The sequence below is a fragment of the Falco biarmicus genome, chromosome 9 (genome assembly GCF_023638135.1).
Source record: "Falco biarmicus isolate bFalBia1 chromosome 9, bFalBia1.pri, whole genome shotgun sequence".
NCBI classification, from domain to species: Eukaryota; Metazoa; Chordata; class Aves; order Falconiformes; family Falconidae; genus Falco; species Falco biarmicus.
In genome coordinates this window covers 6,691,601-6,710,363 of record NC_079296.1, presented here as the reverse complement: position 1 = coordinate 6,710,363, position 18,763 = coordinate 6,691,601, and the positions used below count along the sequence as shown (strand labels likewise).

The following is an 18,763-nucleotide window of genomic DNA, read 5'->3' as shown; positions in this document are numbered from 1 at the left end:
TACAATTCAGCAAGGCTGGAAAAGGTTTTCAGCCTGCAGCATAAATGTACGTTTTCAAAGGCAGTTGGTTCTTGAACCTTAAGCAGTCAGGACTCCTGGTATCATGGTGTTTTCTTTCCATTTCTAGCTTTCTTTGCAGATTTAACCTCGCATCATCTTCAGGCAAATTGGTAGGGTTGGAGCATCACATTGAATAAGCAGAGACATGGCAGGAGAATTGTATTCACTCTAGAGCAAGCTTTGCAAATCACACCCGTGCACCTCTTCTACCTGGAGCCCTCAGGTGGGTTTGTAGTAAAAGGAAAGGGATGGGGTCTTGTGTGTACTCAGCTGCAGATCTCAAAGCTCACCTTTTAAACGCAGGCCCTTTCTTAAATTAGGGAGAGTTCTCTGAAGTAGGAGAACTCTGGGTATTGACAGGGATGGTGCTCATTCACTGCCATGGAGGAAAATCGTTCTTGATTGATGGGCAGTTTTATCTGTCTGCCCAAATATTATAGATCCCCTGTTTTATTATGCAGAGGGGACAGAGGAATTAAAACTAAATGTTACAGGATAAAAGAGCAGGCATTAAGGAAGTATCTGATCTTGGAGACTGCAGGGATTTTGATTCTGCAAAAAACACAGTTTGCAGCAAAAAATAGATGCGTCGACCAAGTAGTCTGTCCCAGTCCCCTGAGACCTTCCTGGGCTAACGCCTCACACGCTGAGTCCCAGCAGAGCAGAAACTCGGCTTGTACCAGCTGACAATGGGAAATGGAAGGAAACAGAACAGGATGAAGAAAAACAAATTTTGTAAGGCCCACCACTAGTTTCAGTTACCACTCAATTTGGAAAGATCCTCTTTTGGCTCAGGGCAGAGAAAAAGAGAAACATGCAGATTTACTTGTATACATTTAAACAACACGTTTCCTGTAATGCAATTTAAACCTTTACCCTAGCCATCACAGGTATTTTTACTTGTGGTGTTGAAATAAAAATAAACTTCCCTGCATGCATTATCATTATTTAAGTTCCTCTTTTGTTGCTGTGTTACCTGAGCACATAAATGCTTTTAAGAAGTTAATAACCCATAAGTTATTGCTTAGACATGTGCTAAGGAGATAGCTGAGTTGATTAATCTTTCCCAGAAGTTAATCAGACATCTCGTCTATAATTTAGTTCCAGTGAGTTCGTAAATGCCAACCCTTCCCTTTCTCACATGAAGTGTGTCCAACAGTTCTCATAAATTACTTTCAGGCCACCACGCTGGGCCTTAGAACAACAAAATAAGACATTTTGAAAGCAAAGCCGATGGTAAATGATAGGTAGTTAATGTTCTTTTCCTAACAAAGGAAATGCATTTTAGATGAAGTAAGCAGCCAACAACTGTACTACACACACAAATCTACAGCCAGCCAGCAGCAGCATTTACCATTGCCAATAAAGTAAAAAATACTCGGTATTGGAGGAAAAACACTTTCAAGAGTTTCAAATTGACAACCCAACTGTTTCTTTCCAGTGGGATACTCCCTGAAAGCATTTCTTTGGGTTGGTCAAGAGATTTTTGTTCAACACCACCAGCACCTCCTTTAACCTTACTGATAACAGGAATTCCCTCCTTCGCTAGCCCTGGCTCAGCCGCTCCAGCGTTCACAGCCCATGGAGGCCCAACCATTGACAAACACTGCAGATTTATGAAGTTTTGTGCACTGTGAACAGAATACTGACCCCACTGAAGTCAGGGCTAAATGCCTCCTTGAGCTCAACCCTGCCAGGATTGCATCCAGCGACCTAAAAGGGATCACCTGCACCACCCAGAACTAAGCGTGCGGGCAAGGGAGCTGCACAGCTTGCAGGTAAAGCCTCTGCTCACTGCAGCTTGCTATGGATGCTCACGAAACACTATTTCACATATGTTTACCACGCAGAACTTCTACCCCAGCCTACTTACCTGAATTCTAAATCACACATCAGAAAGAAGGAAAACAGGAAAAGGATGAGACCAATCTAAGCTAAGCTTTACCTTTACATTTTTTTCAAAGAGTAGCCAATGAGCAAACAAAATCAATGAGAATTTTGCTCATTAAGAAAAAAACAAAACCACAAGCAAACCACAAAGAAAACCCCAAACACAAAAAACCAACGAAACAACAACAAAAAAACCAAAACACAACCAACCCCTCAGAAAGCATCTTATCTTCTTGGTAGCCATTTTAGTGAAAAAAAAGCAAAGCAGAGCTGTTACAGCACAGGTACTCTCTACACCATTCACGTGGATCTTCAAGCAAGAGAAGCCCAGTCCTGCAGGACCCCAGGGGTCTTGCTTAGCACCAGAAGAGCTGCCCCCTGGGACATCCCATATGAAGACCTTGACCAAAGCAGTGCTGCAGCACGTCAAGCCGAAGGAGAAGATACTCACAGGTTCTCCAGGTAGACCTCTGGGTCCAACTTCTCCATCATCTCCCTGCTCAGCGGCGACGGCACAGAGAAAGGCAGCAGCAGAGACAAAACAAACCAGTTATATTTCACTCACATCACAGGTGTTTCATTCTTCTTAGATAATAATCACACAGAAAACCAGCTTCCCTGGAGCAATAAAAGGGTAGCCATGCATAAGGAAGACCTCGTAAACCTGGAAACTAATACAATGCGTGCAGAATTTACCAAGGATTAGAAATGCTGTAAGGATACTTCATAATTCATGTCGATGTTTATAAAGATGGATTTTGCTAACAGGCAAGATATTGCAGAAACAATTCAGGGCATGCGAGTCAATAACCGGAAGATTTAGTACCAAACCAAACGGCAAACCAGTACAGAAGCACCACCCTGGGAACGTGATTTAGCCAGATTAGGGCTTCTCAGATAAACCAGAGGTAGCAAAGGGGTAATTCCTCATCCCCCTGCTCCCATCGCCTGCTGATGCTCCACGGATCTCCCAGGAGTATGAGGTGGTGCTTCCCCTGAGCTGCTTTTAGATCACCCCAAACCTGAGGCTCCCTCTCAGGAAATCAATCCCAGCAGCCATCCCTTATAAATTCTCTTCTGCTGATAAAATTCATGCTGCTCTTCCCAGTTATGCCCTCTGAGCTCCTCTCCCTGCACACCTCAAACGTTTTCTTTTTCTCTTTAGGATTAAAGTTCTCCAGACACTAGTTTTTCCGCCGCAAGACATGGGTTTGGTCTTTTCAACTTCAAAGCACTTTACAGCCACAACTAATTAATCCTTACAACCTCATGGTGAGAAAGGTGTTATTATCTGTGCTTTACAGAGGAAACAAATAGCCAAAGGTGGAAAGAAAACATTGTGGAAGGGGATTAGAGCCTGGGAAATCCATACTTGCTCCTCCGATTAAACCACATGCTCCTCACAGGCATGGATTCAGCATTTTCAATCTCTCCCTCCTCTTAAACCAGCCATTCTAGGCCTGCAATCACTTAGTCTGAGCCTTGCTGAAGGCCTTAAACTATTAATGAAACAGTGAGGAAAAGAGAAGTGAACAATTTAATCTTTGATTCCCACACTGTCTGGAATTTCTGTTCTCCAAGTCTTCCAAGCTCACTTTGAGGATTAATATTTTTCTTGTGTTGTTCTTTTTCCTTCTAACAAAACCCGAGCTTTCTGACTAGATCTTTAAAAATTAATTATTCTTTTCACTTTTATTCCCACCTCATCATTCCCTCTCACCACGGCCACCCGCAGCATCCCCAGGACACAAAGGCCGGGCAGCCGATGACACGCCGATGCTCGCGCGCTGGCTGCTCCTGCCACGTCTCTGGCTGCTCCTGCATCTGCTTCTTGTTTACAGGAGTTACTTATGAATTCAAAGGGCTGCCAAATCCAGAGATAGACTTACCCTCTCCCCATCCTCTCCGGGTGCCCCCGGGGGTCCGTGGGGGCCTGGCTCACCCTATAAAAGGAAGGAAGAAAAGGCGTCAGACACACTCGGGCAATGGAAAAGGTTGGGTAATGTTGATGAACCAAGCAATGGACTTGACTTTCTGCCTCCACTGTGTGCTGAAGGTACTCATACCCTCACGGTTCCCATCTCTGCGCTCTCTGAAGCAGCAGACCCTGCTCAGGGCCACGTGTGGGCTCCAGCTCTGACAGACTCCTGTTCTCGAGGGGTTAGTGCTCACGGGAATTACTGGTGACATTTCACCAGGGGTCTGGGAACCAAGCAGGCGCCGTCGCTCCTTCAGGAGGGGGACTGAGCTCTGCATGCAGTTATTGCTTTACCCAAGGCATGTTATTCCATTTCTAGCTGATTAGGCATCTCTCTCAGGCACTGTCTTCCCGTTCCTGTGTAGCTTGTAATCACGATGCAATCTCCACTGTTCAAACACTCCCTGGCTTTATAAAGCAATGGCTGCACTCTCTAGGGAGGGGAGGCATGAGCAGCCTGCCAAAATAACCGGCTTCTTGCATTTTTTTCCCCGTTGTTTAATTATAAAGCAAAGAGAAGAATCGCATTATAGTTTTTGGCAATTTCCATCCATGACTGCACTGTCTAACAGCAGGTTTTGCCTCTTGCTTTATTTTTCAGTCAGTGTTTTGTTAAGGCAATTCCCCCACCCTGGCCCACCTTTCCAATTTCAAGCAGTCCCAGAAGGATCTTGCAGTTTCCCAGGATGTGAATACTGTGCCTGGAGGGATGCTGTGACATCCCACATGCTCTTACGGGACACTATCATCCTTTCCTAACTGCACCACTGTGGCTTGTCCCCAGCAATTCTGCCCCCCAGCCAGCACCTCCCTGCCAAGGTTTCATTACAGACAGTGGCCAGAGCACAAGGGGAAGATAACTTACTCTATTTCCCTTCTCGCCAGGCAAACCAGCCAAACCATCAAACCCTCGGTCACCCTAAAAGAAAAACCAGTTTAGTACACATTTCCACCCGCTGTTGAATATCTTTCCAATTTGTCTCCTTTCTGTGTCAAGGAGGGATCAATTTTCTCCCTCAGAAATTCTGCCTTGAACTTCCCACCAGACCAGTGATGGTTTCAAAGTTATAGATTAGAAAAATAGAAAAGCTCAAAGTTATTTTAACTCCCCTCTCTTCCCCCAGCACCTGCAGTTTCAAATGTTTTCCCATGTGAATGTCAGAGCTTCTCTGGGTGACTTCTCCACGATCTAAAGCATCTCCCTTTTGCACAGGCTCTTCTAGCCCAATTATTTCTTTATTCATTTCCATGGAATTACAAATGTCAATCCACTGGTGAGCAAACTGGACACTAGCATTCCCACACCTGCCAACGGGTCCCCCAAACGCCATCCTGAGTTTACTGCAATCCATCCCATACATCCTTTTAACCCTCCTGGACACCCTAAGGAGGCAAAGATTATATACAAATACATTATGGAAACTGTCTTAATGAAGTCAAGGTCTGAAGACAGATCTGTTTTGACCTAAAAAGGAATTTCATCAGCTGGTAAATTTACTGACTTCACATGGATGCTTAAAGGTGTTGCAAAAGGGGCATCTCCATCCTACCCTGCCAAGAGCAGCCTGCTCTGCCTGACCCCAGCCTGAGCAGGCAGAAAGCCAGCTGTGAGACCAGGGACATATAGGGGATATATAGCCCCGAATAATGGGAAGGCAAACCAAGGCAAGGGGGGCTCCCAACATTATCTCTCTTCTTACACATCTCCACTAGCTCCTGCATGCTGCTGTAAATGCAGTTCCAGGCCAAACAGAGCTTTGGGCATCCTTCTGGGCAGCATGATGCCAAGCGCAAAATAATGAGCTCTGCTAAAAGGCTGGGTGTGTTAATTTGAGCTTGGCACCGTTTTGAGAAAGTCCTGCAACTTCACGCTGGCAGAGCGCAGGCAGCGCTTGCCAGCATTTGCCTGCAAATGACCATGTGAATGTCCCCTATGTGTGCTCGTCGCATCCCTTGCCCAGCTCCATGAACACTCCCAAAGGAAACTGGCAACGATGAGAAATTCAAGTGTGAGGAAGAAAAAGCAAAACCGTATTAGCCCTAGGGCAGGTGGGCTGCAGCACCCTGCCTCCCTGGGGCTTTTGCCCATGCCCAGGCAGCAACTCCAGGTCAGAGTGTGGACAGCTCATGGTGAACCATGGCAAGCCACAATAGAGTTTCTCTCCAAACTTGTGCCCTGATCCAGTCTCCTCTGTTCTGGGGGGAAATGGGGACAGGAATGCACAGAGACAGCCTTTTCCCCAAAGCTTCAACTCTTTGGAAAACAGAAAAGACACAGGGAAGTTTGCAAGTCATGGGTGACACCGTCTCCTAATGACCAAGGTGGAAGGCATGGAGCACCACCCAGCAGAGAGAAAAGTCCCTTTGTCTCTATAAAAAGGTGAAGGCACTTGTATTTTCACATACTGATGGTATGTGAAAATAGTACCAGCTCCTCCCTTCTACAAATCCTTTACCTATTAGCAAGGAAAGGGAAGTCGATTACACCTGAGCAGACGGGAGGACAGATGGATCAGGCCAAGGCTGGCCAAGGTGCACTCAGGGTAACCAGCAGCTCTTTCCTTTTGGCAGGTCCTAGAGTATCGCTCTGTCTCTGCTCACAGCAAATCTCCTTCTCCTTTCCAGGCGCTGCTCGTTATTCTGTTTTCCCTTCTTCCCTGGCATCCACTCCTTTGAGGGCAGTCGACGCTCATTAGAGCACTTTACTGGATAAATGATTTGCAGTCTCCTGTCTCTGTATCAAAACCCCCATCTATTCCAGCTTTAAGTATCTACATAATAAAGTACTTAAACCTTCTAATACATGATTCCCTGAGCAAACTTTCTCTGCATTCAATTTCAGTGGAACAGCTTCTTTCTTGTTTGATAATACCAGCGGATCGCAGCTGAATGAAGGGATTTTGTCTCAAATAAAAATACAGGGCATTAAAATTCCTCACCACGCCCTCTACATTTCCTCACCCAGTTAATAGGTATTTTTTTGGTAGTTATATTTTAGGATATTTCCAACCGCTCATTCATGTTTGTTTTTCATAATTGGGATTCCAAAGTATTTGTTCTACAACTGCAGCCAAGGGAGCATATTTCATTCTTAAGAGGATCTAGCAATTTTTAAAAGTTGCATTAAAAAAAAAAAAAGAGAAAGAAAAAGAAAAGAAAGGAAAGATCACTATTCTGCCTTCTAGGTGTGTGTTTAACTTCCTCTTCTCAAACGTGGAGAGCCCATGACTTCACAGGAGCTGCTGAACCATTTCAACAACCTCCTCCAAGCAAGGTGGGTTCCTTCTGCCATGGGTCCCCCAGTTCACGCTTGTTAAAAAGCAGATGCAGATTCTAAAAGCACATAAAATACGTGGCGCTACCTTTGGTCCTGTCTGGCCGGGCATTCCCCGGGCACCATCGCTGCCAGCTCGTCCCTGCAACAAAGAAAAGCAAAGTCAAATACAAAGGGTAAGCCAGGACCGCAGGGACATCTGCTCTTTGGTCTGTGGCTGAGTGAAGTTTTATTTAAGTCAGAGCTCACCGGCTGGGGAGCAGCTTCCCTTGGTGAGGGAAAAAATGCTGGTCTGTTTTTGAAGCAGCATTCCGGGCTCAGCCTGGCGCTAATGAGGGGTGTGAGACAAATAGCAGCAAAGCTGCTTCGCTATGTGGGATGCTGGGACATGGTCATTGATTTTAATTTGAAATAATTATCTTCCAGCACATTTGAAGATATGCTAATGATGATGTCCACAAATTGAAATGAGATAGATTTATTTATTTATTTATTAAGAAAGCCAGAAGTGGGTCACAGAAAAGACTTTCTCACTTCTTCCTCTGGCCAGCCAAATCATGACGAGCCAGAGGATGGCGTAAAATAAAAATGAGCACCAGGGATGTTGACAGAGCGAGTGAGCACAATTTATACCAACTTCAGAAACCCTCTGGGGACTGGATCCTCCTCGCACACTCCCGAAAAATTTGGGACCATACAAACCATCCCAGAGCATTTATGCAGCTACAACCTCAATGCCACAGAGAACAACAGAAAATAATAATAATAAAAAAAAAGGCAACAGAAGAGTGGGAAGCATAGACTTGCAGTTCTCCCCACACTGTCTGCCTTTTAACTCTCATCCTCATTTGTGTCTGCCCAGATGGATGGAGAGGTCCTGGACAAGCCACCAGCTGGCCTCCAGCCTGCTCTTGTGCAACGCTCTTCGTGCTCAGAAATTGTTTGGCAGCAGAAACAATTCCTAGCAGAAACTGTAGTTAACACAGTCGTCAGCGCAGCTCCCAGGACACTCACCCTACGGCCAGGTTTTCCTGCTGGACCGGGAGGACCTTGGATGCCTCGTGGACCCTGCAAGGCATCAAGGAGAGAGGAAGAAATGCCATCACCCAAAGGCACAGCAGACGGACCCCGTGCCTGCTGGCATTGCAGATCAGGTGCTGAACCTGATGTGAACCCCTCGAGCACAGCCCGTAGTTCAAAATACAGAGGGAGGGCTCAGGACTGAGCATTTCTGGCCAGGAACTGCAGACGTTTCTCCATGAGGAAGTTTTTGCCCTGCAAGCAGCACCACATGGTGCAGACAAATCACTTCCCCCACCATCAGAAAAATGGGAATTTTCCCTCAATGCAGGATTTACAACTTGGAAGAACCATTTCCTGAGCATTAGCAAGCTGCCCACACTCCAACCTATCTCGTATTTACAGGGCTCCTCCGTGGATATCTTTGCAGGAAAGGGCTACCACCTGCAGAATTTTACACTATTGCCTTAAAATTATCGCGAGTCCTGCATTTGGATACTCGAAGGGACACTTATATGCAAAACAGACGTTCCCACACCTCCCTGCTTTCAGCTGGCTTTGGGTTACCGATTTTCTCCTTCACAGCAGCCTCTAAAGCAGGATCGCCTGCTTCACACCTACGACTCCCCCCAACCCCCCAGTCGCCCAGTTTGCCCATACACACCTGGGGTCCCATTTCTCCAGCTTCTCCCTTCAGTCCTCCACTGCCTGGGGGTCCCTTTGGACAGAGAACATAATTTATTAGCTTTTTTCCACAACAGAGCCCGAGGGAAGATTCATACCACGTTAAGGAAGAGCCATTCAGGTAGGGTAACACAAAGCATCCATGGAGCTGGTGCCAGCTGGCTCTGCTCCATCCTTGCTGGCCCGTTCACTTACCATGGGGCCCGGCCGCCCCGTCAGACCCATCGGACCCGCTGGTCCTCTCAGCGCCAGCTGCAACAGAAAGAGAAACGCTGCTCAGTTGGTGCCTCTGCTCCATTCCTTCAACGGGACAAAGCCACCATCACATCACCAGCCACACATTCTCCCCACGCCCCGAGAACCACAAATCCATGGTGCAATGTCCATACCCTCAGTGAAATTACCTAAAAACATCCAACCTGCTGTGCACCAAGTCCTTTCTGCACCCACAAATGGGCAAAGCTCCTGGACAGTGCATAGCTCTGCTGAGAGGACATGTGGACCTACACCCCGTCTGCCGGTAGCATCCTCCCCCCATACACCCACCGTGCACAGGAAGTACAAAACCCCTGTACAGACACGTACAGACACCCCCTGGCCCAGACTCAGGGCAGATGGAGGGGCAAGGAGTTACCTGCATTTAAACCAGATGAGAATCTGCCTCTGCAGGTCAGATCCCCTTCTCCACCATCACGTAGAGACACAATAAAATGGACGCTTTTGGCAACAAGTCATTGAAGGCAAATGTAAAAACTTTGCCTGGACAAGCTATAGGCATTTGTTCACACATATTTAAAACCCCAATTATTTGGATTTAGGATTATTTTTTTCTTTATGATCCTAGGAGTTTAATTTTGGAGGAATTTTTTCCTTTTTTTTTTAGTTGCTATTTCATATACTACAGACAGAACAGCAATTCTATTTGCAACAGGGGGCTTTTAGCTCAATAATTAAGGAGTCAAGTAACCATACATCAAGTCAGTAATTTCCATGGTGGGTAATGGGACTGGTCCACACTTTAAAACATCACTCAGACAATTTGTTCCCTCGTGACAATTCAACACTTTAAAAAGAGTTGTAATTATCTGTGTACTCCAGTAATTAAAATCTACCCGTGATTGCACTTGGAATGGCATAAATATTGCACAAATGCTAGATTATGTGGCTTCTTTTTACAACACCCCATTAAAAGGGAGATACTCTGAAACACTGCCGGCTGGGACAATGTTCAGTGTCTAATGAAAGCCAAATTTTAAGGGAATAAATCAAACTAATAATGCAATTAAGAACAACGATAACGAGAAAAACAAACCCCCCAAAAGGAAAGAAGCCCGACTCCCTTTTCCATTCCTGCCATATCCTGTAACTTCCCCACAAAAAAAAAAAAATCCATGTATTTCCCTTCCTGCTTTGCTATCAGGGCTGTCAGCTGAAATTGTCTGACAATAGGTTGAAGTTAACCAAAAAAATGTTTTTTTTTTCCTTTACAGAAATATTCGACTGGTCATCCACAGCCCAAAAGTCACCCACAATTTGGTTTTTTTTTCAATTTTTCCTTAAATCTGAAAACAAACAAAAAAACCCCACCACCAAAAACCCCAAACAAACAAACAAAAACAGAGGAAAGGGACTTTGAGTGAGGGGAGGGAGGTTCTTTGTGTTTTTCATAACATCACAATATTCAACAGGCAGAAAAAAAAGAACAAAACCAGTGAGTCTGAGAAAGCAGATGCTTCTCATGGAATGTTCATCTGGTCAAAAATCCCTATTTCCCAGCAAAATAAAATGCTGATGGAAAAAAATGGAGGCAGCCTTGAAATAAAGACTGACAAGGTAACTCCAGAAAAATAATTGACCAATACTACTCTCAGAGCAAGGTTTATGGACAGGAAAAATGCAGTGGCTGGTGGCATCAGGGACATGCACTCTACCTGAACACGTAGAAAATCAAACTCCTTTGTAAAAGGGGAGTTGGATGGAAACCAGAATAGCCCCAGCTAAGCCAACCCCCCGGCTTATAAACCTAAAAGGGGCACGTGCTACCCTGCTGGGTGGAGACCCCAACAGCCTTTATTTCATTCAAGGGTGAAATAAATGGCTTTTTAGCTTATTTCAGCAGACTGGCCCAAAAGGTCTGTGCTAAAGCGACCGCCAACAGCTCAGAATGACAGACAGGCTGTGTCTGAGCCACGTGTCCCAGGCACAGACAGACGGGGGCTTTGGACCGGAGGAGCACACCTAAGCTCCATCCCTGGATGGCTGCATTTGGCAGGGAGAGGAGCAATGCCCCCAAAGCTGTGTTCCTTTGCAAACTGCCTCCCCAAACTGCCTTCTGTTTCCCCCTTTATGCAAGGGTGTGCTTACAACCAGAATTTGGTCCCTCCCGGACAACATCAGGGCAAACACAGGAGGAGGGCACTTCTGGGGTTGCCACGTGTTTCCTTCTGCTGAAATTGTGCCTCTTGCATCTCTGCTTTTAACATGTCAATGATCAAATGTAACTTCACACAAGTTCTCATGGAAGAAAAAACCTCAAAGCTGTACTGGCTAGAAATTAAGTTTGATTTTAAACAGATGAGTATGAAGCCTTTTACACTAAGGTACTCATCTAGGTAGGGAACAGGAGTTGTACGGGGAAAATGCATGGTTGATCTTGTTTGACCAGTGAGCTACATAACAAATGCCACCAAGAATTATTTGATCATCAATCGGTAAGGTCATCCAAGGGGAAAACATTCACAGGGATAGTTACCATGGATTTTCAAATAAATATGTTGAAGAAAAAGGCAGCCTGCCTGTTGAGATTTGCAGAGTTGGGAACCGCTTAAATCTGTGACATACATTTAATTATTACAAATTCACTGGAAAAGGGAAAAAAAAAAAAAAAGAAAAATCCTTACAGCACCTTACAGCACATAGCACAACGGTTCATATAGACTCAAAACTGTCAGCATAAACAGCAAACACTACCGAGGGCAACAGGTCTGTGCCTACTGGTGCCAGCAGAAGGCCTGGTCCAAGGTCCGTAGGCAATTTAAAACCATGTCTCTAGGGCTTATTGCTGGCCATTGGTAAAAGGCCAAGTCATCCAGATGCCCTCACACCTCAAACCACACAACCAATTCCATCACAGATGAGAGGCATTAGCATTGCCAGCACCACGGATGGTGCAAGTATGAAGACATCTCCAACACATTTATCCTGATTCTCCTCCGCTTCCTCAGGCAACTGCTGCAAGAGACATCCCCACCACCCTTCACTTACCCTGGCCTGCTGCAGGATGGCTTGGGCTTGGGCCTCCTGGGCTGAAACGAGAGGTCCCTTAGAGCCAGCATCTCCTCCTCCACTAAAGCGGAACTGATGGGAACAAGATGGAGAAAGCAGGTCACAGTGTTGCTGTCCCTGCACCCTCACTCTGGCCTGACTCCTAAACAATTCTGTTCAGCATGACTGACTCAACCCCATCCCTGTCGTTCCAGACCATCCCATTAACCAGCGCGCTCTCAGGTCACCCAGCTCACAGGCACAAACCGACTGTTCCCCGTCTCCGTCCCCACGCAGCAGATTCTGCCAGCTCAAAGAAATGCACAACAAGAGGGATTGTAGGCTCTGAACTATGAGGACCTCACACACCACTGTTCAAAACTAAGTTCTCACAAGGCTGATGTTCCCATGCGGATGCTGTTGGCCTGGAGACCCCTGGAGATGGGGTTGCATCAGGTTTCTTGGCTGTAGCTGCCCGTATGCCCTGGGACAAAGGCTGTATTTCTCAAGCATGGCAGGATGCTTCAAAGAACAGAGTTTGGCTGATTGTTTAAGCCAGGATCCTTCAGCACACAAAGGATTTAAAAAACCCCCAAGCATTAATGCTTTATTTTCCCAGACTTGAAAGGAGTTTAATGTTTTCTTCTGCCTCTTCTACCACCCCAGCTACAAGCCCACTTCCCAGGACACACCCCCTCCTCCTGCCTTTAATTGCATGTGTGTTTGGGGTTTTGCAAGGAGGACTCTCCAGGCTACAGAACCTACTTGGACAGCTCTTTCACCTCCATTTCACCTCTGCATTCCACTTGGTTGGCGCTAGGTATATGACCACATGAACTTGGCAAGCAGATTCAAAGAGATGCAATTTATAGGCCTACGGTTGATTACTGTAGGGGCCAACAAATGTATTGTAATGGCCAGCTAAGCTCCATGTTGAGCGCTTGGCCCAGGCTGTCCTAGGCACCCTGCCAGAAACCTACACAAGTATCACCCTACCATTTGGAGCTTATACAAGAGTTTTGCGGTTTTTCACTAAAGACGCTTTCCCTTTGGTACCTAACCACTTATTTTCAGCAGCTGGTTTCCATAGGGTTTCCTCACATCAAAGCAGACACAAAAAATAACCATTCCTTTAGCATCCCAAGACCAAGAAGGCTGACTTGGTACTTGCTAGCTTCATGTAGGAGGGGGGAAAAAAAAAAAAAAAGCAAAATAACCACTGGTCATTAAAAGAGAGCAGTTCGTTCAGGTGCTTACAATTTTGGCATCTGCTTTGAAGAGCTGCTAGAAGGAGGGGTCTGCCTGGAAACTGGGCCCTTGGAGGTGTATTCCATTGCTTTTTCATGACTTTCACTCTCCAACACCATGCCCAGTCAGAAACACTTAAGCTCATTCTTCATTTATGGAAATTTAAACCTGCCTGCCCTGTGCTTTTGACCAGTGAAGAAGTTACAGCACTTTGCAAAGAGCAAATTTAAACAGGGAACTACCTGGACTCATCTTTTATACCAAGGAAAATGTGTCCTTGGTATAAGAGATGGGAGATTTCTGCAAGAACAGTCATTAAGAAGCAGCAAAGCTGAGAGGCCCGATTCATTTAAATGTTTTTTTTAGTTACACTGGTACTTACAGGCAACATAAGCATTGTCCCTGGTGGTCCTGGTAAACCATCTGCTCCTGGAAGACCTGGGCGACCAGGTGGTCCCTACAAGAAGAATAGATAGAAATAAACTCCTGTAGTGTCATTTTAGTCGCAACCATACTTGAGCAGTTGTGGCTGTAAAGGCACGTATCACAATACAAAAGGTCCCCTATCTTGACTGACTGGCATTGAGCACACGGGCATCCCGATGCTATGGCAAATTTTGTAGAAGCACATCTGTAAGCACGTATGATTTTTCTTAAGTAATTCCCTCTTCTTACATCCTGGCCCCCGTATTTCCAGGGTCTGCCACATGCAGTTTTCGAGCGAGCAATAAAAGTCTTTGCAATGTTCCAAGTTAATGGAATCAATGCTTAGTTGGGTCTGTTAAAACCTATTGAAAAAGTATATGAAACTTCATAATTCAAGTCAGTGAGATAGAAATGTGGAAAGATAAATACATTTCTGTGTATGCTCACTCGTCTGGGTCATTCCATTTTTCTCCCTTCTGTCTTTTTCTTTTCCCAGTCCTATGAGGCTACTTCCATCTACAATGGAGTGATGCTGTCAGTGGCTGTAAATCAGCAAAACTCTCAGGACCTCAATGGAGCCGTGCTGATTAACATCCGTTGTGTATCTTTAACTTGTACTAAAGAAACAAGCATGCAGTAAAAGATCTATTGATGAAGCTATAAATAATCAAATATGGCCAATTTTCCTAAGACAGCCCATAGATTATTTGTATTCCCAACTGTGTACTTGGCAAAAAGTTTAAGTTAACACAAATGTGCACATCCATCCAGCAATCCTACATGCAAATGAGGATGACATCCAACTACTCGATGCGCATGCCTAATTGCAATTTTCACATCAGCTCGAGAAGCCGAAGGCTTCACCACTCAAGTCCCAGTGATGCCAAGAGGAGCCCTGGTGCTCATTTCATGGCAAGGCAGGCAGGACTGCCCGTTCAACAGCTCCAGCTTGAGGACTTGGACAGTCCCCTATTTACTAAATGCCAATAATAAATCCATCTGCGGAGAACCAAAGTGCTTCGAAGGGCAAGCAACAAGTATCTATGTTAGTTCTCACTCTCTTCAACCTGCCTGAAGCCCTCCAGCCCGTGCCAACGCCAAACAAAAGTAAAAATAAAACCCTGCCACAAATCACAGACATACGTGGACACGCTACAGAGACACAGAGGAGCCAGATGCTGCCCTAGGAAGTCACACACTGATCCCACAAGGCAAACGGAGGTAGATAAAGGTGGGAAAGGAGGAGGGAAGGAGAAATAGCCAACAAAGTCACTAAAAAAATGGAGCATTTAAAAACAACAAACAACCAAACCAAGACATTTGATGTGTTATCCTTGCCTCACTGTCTTCCAGCAAGATTTTTGCGCATGACTTGGCACCTCTCACAACTCTTTGCTCCCTCTTCATCCGTTCCCCTCTATGCCACACTCCATTTAACATTTGTCTCCCTCTTAAACAGGAACCCAAAACATGGAAGCCAAAGTTTCAAGCGCTAAATTAGAGCCCAGCACCAGGGTGGGGGTGAAGAGCTGCCAGGGCTCCACCCAGCCACAGGCAGAGCATCGCTCCGCTGGCCTGTGGCCGGACCCGCTCCGCAATTACAGGGCAGAGCAGCGCTGCGGCCGCCGAGCCCAGGTCTGCACCGCAACCGGCCTGGAATAACAACGCTGCTCCCAGCGCTGCAGCAGACAGCACTGCAGCCAGTGATTTATCAGCAAAAAGAGAAAAAAAATCAACAACCCAGCAGCTCCCTCAGCACTGAAGGGAGACTGCATAACACGCCAGCCCATCCATTTTTCAAGACAAGCTCATGATGTTAACATTCACGCTGTTTACTTAGTCTGGCCAACACTGGAGTCCCTGACTCTGCCGATGAGGTGCAGAGGGCAGTCCCATCTGTTGGAGCAGAAGCACAATAAATAATTTAGGCCAGACTCATTTTATATAATAAACGTTCCTCCATCTCCCTCTTCTTTAACTCTGGTCCTGCACATGACAGATCAGGAATGAGCCTGTTTAGCTCTCTGTGTGTACTCTGCCTGACAAACCTTGATGCAATGTTTTTATCCATAAGCGCCTCTTTTTGTTTCGGGTTGGGTGTGTGAGGTCTTTACCTTGTGGGGTGCAGCAGCAGGGGGCAATGGTATGGAGGCAAATCAAACCCATAAAGCACTTTGTAAATTTAAATTCATGAATGCCTTTAAGAAATGCAGCACGCCAGAGTCTCAGTTGGTGTAAATCTGTGCACTCTCATTATGTAAATAGAGATCTGCTGATATATAGCAGCCAGAGATGGGGACTTCAGCTTTTATTTGGTGCAGTGCACTAAAATGCCATGCTGAGTGCAAACACTAGTGCAATAATTCAAGGGAATGTTTAAACTGAAACCTCGGGGTGTTAGTGCTCAGGCTTCTTGAGCAGCAGACAACGACAGACAGAGCAATGCCCAGCAGCCCACAGTATTAAGCCTCAAAATTTGTTTTAAGTGTCTCTCTCTAGGATTATTTTTCTGATATTTTCAGCCCTGGTCAGAAAATTAGGCAACTGAAGATCTTTCTCACAGTATTTAGTGTCTTCCAGGTAAGGCATTGCTTAACATCTGATGGAAAAAAAAGGGCGTTCCTGAAGGTGTCAAGCCTTTCAGAACCCCAGTAAGGATTTTAGGGATCCTCTTAGACTTTCGAGATGCAAAACTGTTCTCAGGGGGAATAAGTCCTTTGGGATGCAATGACTGAATGGTCTTGGAAGACACAGCTAGTGCTTTGCAACCAGCCTTACCCCAGAGGTATGCTGATCAAGCCCAGAGCACCCAGACACCCCAGATTTCCAAACACACAGCAGGGTCAGCGACAGAGCTGCAGTTTGCTCTAACGCTGCACCTCATCTCGTTCAAAAGGGCACGTTTTCCCACTTCCTCCATTCCAGTCTGGAATATCCATGAAATAGCTGCCTGGTCTCCTAAGTGCCATATTTCCTTTTGCCCACAGCTCAAAGAAACCTGCCTAGAGTCATCCTAAACCACCTCCCCCCAGATGAGTCCTCTGAAACCTCCCACTAACAGGCTGCTCTGCAGCTCTGCCAGTGACACAAGCTCTTCTTCGAGTCGTAAAGTAACTGGGATAAATGAACAAACTGACATGATGAATAAAACAGAGCTAAACGAGTGTTGGCCAATATTAACATAACTGAATATTGTTGGTGTATTAATTCAGTGCACCTGCCTGATTGCAAATAGAAAGTCTTTCTATCAGAGGCGGGCATAGGAAATGTTCCTCACCGTGCACATATAAGTGTCATGTAAATTCATGAGCTATATGCAGGGTTAATAATAAACAAATTAAAAGAGGAGCTGCTCTAATTGAAAAGGAGTATTTTAATACAGTTGCCGTTCCTGGCTCTGGAAGTTCATTGCTTCTCTATGCATAATATGTTGTATTACACTCTGTTCTGGACGCTCAGAAAAGCAGGATGTGCCGTCTGTGCTAGAATGCAAATTACGCCTTTCATTGCAGGGTGTGGAACAACATCATCGGGGACAGTGTGTCTGCTGCTGATTGGCTTTGCACAGCCATTCAAGGGGAGCCTGGCCAGCAAACGTCTGCATCTGCCTGGACAAGTGGCAAAGATACAGACTGCCTCATCGCCGGGGTCAGCATCCATCCTGCCAGGCAACTGAACTCTTTGGAGCAGAAGCAGCACGTCACGGGGAGAAGAGCAAGCTGGACAACACGTAGCACCCATGCAGGATGAAGATGCACCAAGAGCCCGATGAAGCCACATGGCTCTTTTGACTAATCTTAGACCACTGCAAGATGCAAACCGCTGCTGAGACTGTTGCCTAGCTCACCCATCCTCTATGAAGGCCAACACCCAAGGATGCAGAGCCCTCGCGTGGTCCTTCTGCTGGTGTAGTGTAAGAGGAAGCAGGACCTCAGTGCCTCAAGGGTTAAGCCAACCTCTGAGCGGTGGCTCTGGCTCCCGGCCATGGGCTGAGCCTGCAGCTGTGTATTGACTTTCTGAGCTTGCAGGCACCCGATCGATGGAGCACAGTCAGGGTTTCTCGTTCTCAATCATGTCACAACCGCAAGAAACGTTATTACTGTGCCATCAAAAAACAATAAATACAGCAGGAGTGTAAATGAGGTGGGGCAATGCTCTGGGGAGGTGTGTGTGTGTGAGGGGGCGGGGGGGGGGGGGGGGGAAGTGCAGCAGCCAGCGGACTCCAGCCAAGTCCCCAAGGACCAAGGCGGCAAAAAAAAGAGCCTTAGTTAAAAATAATACAGGACCCAGGTTAGGGTCATTGCCACAGGAATGCCCCCGACACCCGAGTAATCTCCTCAAGTACACCTTAAAACTGCAGCACTTCCCAGTGCAGGCCAGCAATGATTTTATTTCTTTCAGTGGTTGTATTTTCCAACGTGCACATCATGGGGCTTGGAGGTGAATAATGTAGCTTTGGAGCCAGCTGGTTGCTTGGTCCTCCAGCGGGCAGGGAAGCTAGGAATCCCACCCCTCCTGCCTGTGTCCCCCAGGAAGACAGCCAGGTCCCAGGGGATCCCAAACTCATCCCAATGGGATGGTAATTTGGAAGAGCACCAAATCCCAGAGGGGCATTTTCCCATCTCTTGCTTACTGCTGACAAGCAGGTGGGATGGAGAACCACCAGGATGGGTGGGAAAGGAGCAACGGCAAGAGCAGCACTAGGGAAGTACAACAGCTCAAGGGTACATCGGCCAGAAAAGGGAACACAGCTGGATTTTAAAAGCTGAGGGGAGAAGGAAAGGGTAAATACCAACTTAAACACCTCTGCAAGGTAAGGCACAGCGGCTCAGCCTCAACTTAACCCATACAGAGAGCCAGGCCGGGAAGAACTTTGGGAAAAATATTCAGTCTTTCTGTCTAATTGGTGTTTTCATGGT

General features: G+C 46.2%; 1 protein-coding gene across 2 annotated transcripts in view; it reads right to left on the bottom strand.

Moving 5' to 3' along the window:
- Positions 1-18,763, bottom strand: part of COL5A1 (collagen type V alpha 1 chain) — a 160,400-nt gene that overhangs the window by 54,586 nt on the left and 87,051 nt on the right. For both annotated transcript variants that reach the window (XM_056351721.1, XM_056351722.1), the window contains exons 12-20: positions 13,801-13,875; positions 12,171-12,263; positions 9,102-9,158; positions 8,887-8,940; positions 8,217-8,270; positions 7,291-7,344; positions 4,794-4,847; positions 3,840-3,893; positions 2,402-2,446 (exon numbers count right to left, since the gene is read on the bottom strand). In XM_056351721.1, the coding sequence (XP_056207696.1) occupies positions 2,402-2,446; positions 3,840-3,893; positions 4,794-4,847; positions 7,291-7,344; positions 8,217-8,270; positions 8,887-8,940; positions 9,102-9,158; positions 12,171-12,263; positions 13,801-13,875 (540 nt within the window). The remainder of the gene's footprint in view (positions 1-2,401; positions 2,447-3,839; positions 3,894-4,793; positions 4,848-7,290; positions 7,345-8,216; positions 8,271-8,886; positions 8,941-9,101; positions 9,159-12,170; positions 12,264-13,800; positions 13,876-18,763) is intronic.